The sequence below is a fragment of the Humulus lupulus genome, chromosome 4, assembly GCF_963169125.1.
Source record: "Humulus lupulus chromosome 4, drHumLupu1.1, whole genome shotgun sequence".
Lineage (NCBI taxonomy): Eukaryota > Viridiplantae > Streptophyta > Magnoliopsida > Rosales > Cannabaceae > Humulus > Humulus lupulus.
The window spans coordinates 219,230,134-219,236,939 of NC_084796.1; the positions used below are offsets into that span (position 1 = coordinate 219,230,134).

General features: G+C 32.5%; 1 protein-coding gene across 1 annotated transcript; it reads left to right on the top strand.

Annotated features, from left to right (window-relative positions):
- The first annotated feature begins 1,260 nt into the window (after positions 1-1,260).
- Positions 1,261-2,172, top strand: LOC133832913 (uncharacterized). The gene has a single exon (XM_062263189.1). The coding sequence runs from the start codon at positions 1,261-1,263 to the stop codon at positions 2,170-2,172; it is 912 nt and encodes a 303-aa protein (XP_062119173.1).
- Positions 2,173-6,806: the final 4,634 nt, after the last annotated feature.

Sequence of the window (6,806 nt, forward strand, 5' to 3'; positions counted from 1 at the left end):
GAAAATATGCTTACCACCACTAAGTGCTTAAGAACTTGGATTCCCTAACCAAAAATAAGAATAAGGTTAGGGGACTGAGTAGAAGGTTTTGAGAAAGAAATAACATAGAACACAGAAAGGACTAGAGTTTTGGGTTTACCTCAAAGATTGCAAGATCAATCTAACATCCACCGAAATACTATAGCACTCACTTACTTCCCAAGTGTTTGATAAGCTTATGATGTTTAAGCTTATAGTTTTTCCCCAAACCAAGTGTTTACACTCTCTCACTCACTTAACACTAGCAGCCTCTGAACTTAGAGCAAATGGTGAATAATGGCTGGGTACTAGGTCCTATTTATAGAGTTTGGGAATGAAAATATCTTGATTTTACTTGAATAAAAATAATGGCTTTTTAAGTGAAAATCATTTGAATAATCGTTCAGCAGAGGCTGAAGACTCGTTCAGAAGATGCTGGACTGTTGAAGGCGTTTGAATGGCTGAAGGGAAAAGAATTCAAATGAATTTGAAAACATGCTGGTGGAGGCGATATATCGCCCCCTATAGGCGATATATCGCCTGGACCTTTGTTCCCGAGGCGATCGTGCATCGATTCGTGTTTTCCGTATCTACGTGCTGCGACATATCGCCCCCTATAGCTGCGATATATCGGCATACGCAGAATATTTAAACACGAGTTTACACATTTTTAGCTAAGTTTGAATGGACTAAACAGCCTTGACTAAGCCCTCAACGTGCTCAAAGCTGCTGACTGACCCTATACATTCAAACTTTTACCCTTATTTAATTTAATCCTCAAAAATACTTAATCCTTAATTACCATTCAAAACATGTGCTTAAAATCCTATTGGTTGATGTCTAAACCTTATAATATAATAATATATTCCTTAATATCAGACACATTAATCAAACCTTAGGTTATACTTAATATTCTTAAACTATAGGTTAAACTTAGAAAATCTATAAGTACTACTATGAGTGTCCAAATAACTCCCGGTCTGAACCAAAAATCCAAAGTAACAATGATAACACTAAACATACTATAATACTACTAAACAATTAGCTAAGTAAAGTTCTTGGACTCTACAGTATCAAGGTATTGTTGATACAATTACGCTTGGGGAAACAAATCCTTCTAATGTTGGGAAACAGATTATACTCCCATCTTCTTTTATTAGAGGTCCAAGAGACATGAGAAAAAGATATATGGAAGCAATGTCTTTAGTTCAATGTTACGACAAACCTGACATTTTCTTAACGATGACATGCAATCCAAATTGGACAGAAATTACAAATGAACTAAGTCCATGCGAGGAGAGTAAAAATCGACTTGATTTGGTTGCTCGAGTCTTTCATGCGAAATTGGAAGAATTAAAGGACCAGTTATTCAAAAGGCAAATATTCGAAAAAGTGTCAGCATATGTCTATGTTATTGAGCATCAAAAAAGGGGTCTTCCGCATGCCCACTTTTTAATTATCTTACAACATGAGTGGAAACTCCATGCACCAGAATCTTTTGATGAGATCGTATCAGCAGAGATACCTGATAAAAATACAAACATCCACCTCCATAATGTTGTTGTGAAGCACATGATGCATGGACCATGTGGAGTATTGAATCCATCAAATGTTTGCATGAAAGGAAATCGTGGATGCAAAAGTAATTATCCAAAGAATTATGCATCTGCAACAACTGTTGGAAACGATTGCTTCCCAATATATAGGCGCTCAAACAATGGAATGACTGTGAAGGTCCGAGGAAAAAATCTAGACAATCGTTTGGTTGTTCCATACAACCCGTATCTCCTTGCAACATTTGACTCTCACATTAATGTAGAGATTTGTTCTACAATAAAAGCAGTGAAATATCTTGACAAGTACATTTATAAAGGTCATAATTGTGTCGCTTTCAACTTGGTTTCTGAAACAAACAATCAACAAGTTGATGAAATCCAACAATTCCAGTCTGCCCGATGGATTGCTCCCCTAGAAGCAATGTGGAGAATATATGGATTTATTATCAATGAGATGTCCCCAGCAGTGTATAGTTTTCATTTACATCTGGAGGATCAACACCCGATCACTTTCCAAGCAAACGACGATCTAATTAACATCCTCAATTTAGACCGTTCTAGAAAAACTATGCTAACACAATTCTTTGCATTAAATTGAGTATATGAAAATGCAAAGAAATTATTGTACAAACAAATTCCAGAATATTATGTTTGGAACCATCAACACAAAGAATGGACTCCCCGAAAAATGAAAACAGTCATAGGTCATATTGTTACAGCAAATCCATTTGAGGGTGAGCGTTATTTTATGCGGATATTGCTAAACCATGTAAGGGGACCGCTGTCCTTTGAAGATCTTAGTGTTATATTATTTCATATAATATAATGTTAGATTAAATAATGTGAAAAAATGTGATTTTTCACACCTTGTAACATATTATTGAGAGTCACAAAAATTAAACACATGTGTGTGTCAAAATGTGACATATTTTAGAGTTACAAAATCAGTTGCAAATTTGTAACTCTCAAATAATACCCAATAATGTGTATATTATATGTTACACATTTGAGATTGGATTTCACAAAGCCATGATTAAATATGACTGTTGGAGACATGTTTTTAACTTCCAATATGTGTTTGGAGGTTACAAAATTATGTGGGAAAGGATTTGGGATGTTTTGGAACGTTTTCAAAAAATGATTTTTTTGTGCTGAAAATGGCCTGTGGCCTGGGGGACAGAAGCCAGTGGCCGCGACCACTGAAAATTCTTGGCCGCGGCCAGTGAGGCTGACAGCCTATATGATTTTTCAGTTTTTTCCAAATTGAACGGTTCTAACATCCCAAATAACTCTTAAACCTCCATTTTAATTCCATAACACATTCAATTAAACATTGGTAATATCCATGAGGGTTGGTGGAATTTGAAATTCAAAGGGGTATCTCAAACTCTATAAATAGGAGCCTAATGCTCACTTGTAAGATACACCATTTTCCATCCACAAAGCACTTGGCTGGAAAATACACCTTGAGGCTTGATTATTCCAGAAAGCATTTCCAAAGATCTGTGAGAGATCCCTTAGTGCTTGAGTTAGGGGGAAACAAGCTTTTAGACAAAGGTTTTAAACCTTGTTCAAGTTGGTGATCCCCAACCCTCTTCACCTAGGTTGTGTAAGTGAGAGTTTACTATTGTTTTGTTCTTGCATTTTTCTCTATTTCTTTTCTTCTTATTTTCATTTTCTATTTACTTGTAACTTTTGTTTGGAGTTGTAATATTCTTTTCTTTTGTTTCAAACACCTTTCCTTTACTTGTAATCTTTTGTTTAGAGTTGTATCTTTCACCATTATCTTCTTCTCCTTCTTCCTCTTCCTTTCTTTATTTGTTTGTATTTTCAGTTATAGAGTTGTAATACTCTTTTTAATCAATCATTATTTATTTGTAATATTTTGCATAGAGTTGTATTATCTTACCTTTTCCATTGAGGCAATAACATATATTCTCTAACAATCAAAAGCTTAGTTCCTTTTCAATGGAAGGAGAAACCATAGAGATCTTCTGAGGATCCAACTTTGAAAAGATGGTAAGATAAGGTAATGTTCTTCTTTGTTTTCTTAGAAGATCTAATGGTTTTCTTATAGTGATAGAAATGAGAAGAAGAAAAGTTTATAAATGAGATTCATTGTTTTCTAATCTCCTTTTTATTAGTGGTTAGATTAGAAGATAATTTAATATCTTGAGTTTTTGTTATATGTGATCAATGTATAAATAATCTAGTAGATTATTGGGTAATATGCTAGCATGTCATAGAATTGTCTTATTTTGTGTTAATGGGAAATTATTAGAATGACAATTTTATGAGTTTTATATGACATGCCTATATATTGATTTTGTGAATCAATAGAAATATGAAATCATATGTGTATGATATTTGTAATTCAATTTTTCATATTAATAATTAGCCATATTAGTATGATATTAGTCATGTATGTTGACAATAATGTGAGATTATATTTCAAATATTTGTGAGATGATAATATGTTTTATCCTATATCATTAGAATGTAATAAGTTACCATTTATTTGGTGAATAAAGTGTATGATTTGGAAATTAAAATTCTCATTTAATGTGTTGAGCATCTTAATTATGAGATAAGAAAAGATGAACATAAGGGGGTTACATCTTTTGATAAGTGTCTTTCCATTGCAAGAAAAATGGATCAAAGTGGATTCAAAATTGTGGGATGACATATTGACTCAATAGACTTATAGTCTAGAGTGTGGTCAAATGAAATATATTTGAGAATTATTTAGTGAAAATAATTCTTAAATATTCAATGAGGAGACATTCAAAATTGGAGAAGCAATTTGAATCTTTACACCAATTGTGAATAAAAGAGAACTTTATTCATTTTGGTTAAAGATGGTGAAATGTTTAAATTAATCTCAATGAGGAGATAATTTTAAACAAAAACATAAGAAATCAAAGTGTTTAAATAAATCAATGAGGGTTTATTTTCTTTGATTTAATGCGTTTAAAAAATTGACATTTTCATTTTGAATTTGATGAGAAAATCAATGGATGTCAAATTGATGTTTTCAAAAGAATCTCAAAAAGGCTCTTAATAAATACACAAAAGTTGTTTAAGTGATTTTGAGATTATTTAGACAACTAAAAATAAAAATTTGTGATTATTTGTTTGAGAAATTCTCACATTACACTTGTGTTCACATTTTATTTTGTGAAATACATAAAAGAAAGAAACTAAGTAAAAGTTTCTTTGAAAGGAGTGTGCCTTGCTTTAGCAAGTAAATAAATCAAGATAAAACATGTTTTATCTTGAGAGTTTATCATGTGGCACAAAGGACTCATGATGAACTTTGAGAATCATAGGTCTAGATTTATCTTGAAGGATAAAAGACTTAATAGAAATGAAGAAATTTCTATTTTAAAGTGATATTTTATTATCACTATGTGAGAAATGTGGGGGTGATGCTCCAAAATTAATCAATTTATTTTGTTGACAATAATTGATTAATTTGGTCATCATATCAAATAGGTGATTTTGAATTTCACATTCTAAATTACATTGGCTATATGTGTATAGAACAGACAAATCTAGACATGTTTGGTGTCTAAAGTCATTGTTTGTAATATTTTGATTCAAGAAGGAATCAATTTAAAACATAAGGGAGCATTTTAGAAACAAAGAGATTTATAGAATTAATATTCAAATGTTTATCTTGGATATTATGGTCAAAATCACTATTTTAAAGAGGTAACTATTTTAATCAAACTATAGCTAGCAACAAAGTTTGAATAAAATAATGAGAGTGTCTAAGTATGCATACATGAGAAAAGAAATGATTCAAATGGAATCATTTCTACATCTCAAGGGGTGGGACTTAAACTCCCTAAAGAGATTCACGATTGATGATAACCTATCTTAATACTAGTCACCAAACTAGTATTAGGTTTAATAGGTAATAACAAGTCAATCAAGTGAATAGTAGTAGTACTCAAATTTTGTCCCATTTGAGATATGAGTACTAGTGTGTTACCAAAATGAGGGTTAAAACCGAAAGGTTTTTTTAATAGAACTCAGTCTTGAAAAGACAAGTATTTTAGGGTAACAAAATACTATAAGAGTTCTACCTATATAGACCTAGGGGTGGTGCCGCCCCTCATGAGAATTGAGAGTCATTCTCAAGAAAAGTCTATGAATGGAATGTGCACATGGGCATTAACGGTGCAAAAGTGAGACATTGAGGTCTCAAGTGAACATAGAAAATGTGTGTGTGTTATCACCGATTTTTTATCAAGGGATAGTGGTTTAATGATTTGGCAACCAAAATTTCAACAAGCTTTGTGATAATTACACTAAGATAAAATTCAAGTCGAAAGCCATTTTATTTTATGCACCAATGCAAAGGTTTCTATAGAGAGTGATTATTTAATCAAGTGGGGGAATATTATAATTTAATATAATGTTTGATTGATTAATTAAGTGCTACAAAAAGTGATTATTTAATATAGTGGAGGAATGTTATATTATTTCATATAATATAATGTTAGATTAAATAATGTGAAAAAATGTGATTTGTCACACCTTGTAATATATTATTGAGAGTCACAAAAATTAGACACATGTGTGTGCCCAAATGTGACATATTTTGGAGTTACAAAATCAGTTACAAATTTGTAACTCCTAAATATTACCCAATAATGTGTATATTATATGTTACACATTTGAGATTGGATTTCACAAAGCCATGATGAAATATGGCTGTTGGAGACATGTTTTTAACTCTCAATAGGTGTTTGAAGGTTACAAAATCATGTGGGAAAGGATTTGGGACATTTTGGAACGTTTTGGAAAAATGACTTTTTTGTGCTGAAAATGGCATGTGGCTGCGGCCATTGACTTTCAGTGGCCGCGGCCTGGAGGACAGAAGCCAGTGGCCGCGGCCAGTGAGGCTGACAACCTATATGATTTTTCAGTTTTTTCCAAATTGAACGATTTTAACATCCCAAATAACTCCCAAACCTCCATTTTAATTCCATAAACATCCAATTAAACATTGGTAACAGCCATGGGGGTTGGTGGAATTTGAAATTCAAAGGGGTATCTCAAACTCTATAAATAGGAGCCTAATGCTCACTTGTAAGATACACCATTTTCCATCCACAAAGCACTTGGCTGGAAAATACACCTTGAGGCTTGATTATTCCAGAAAGCATTTCAAAAATTCTGTGAGAGATCCCTTAGTGCTTGAATTAGGGGAAATAAGCTTTT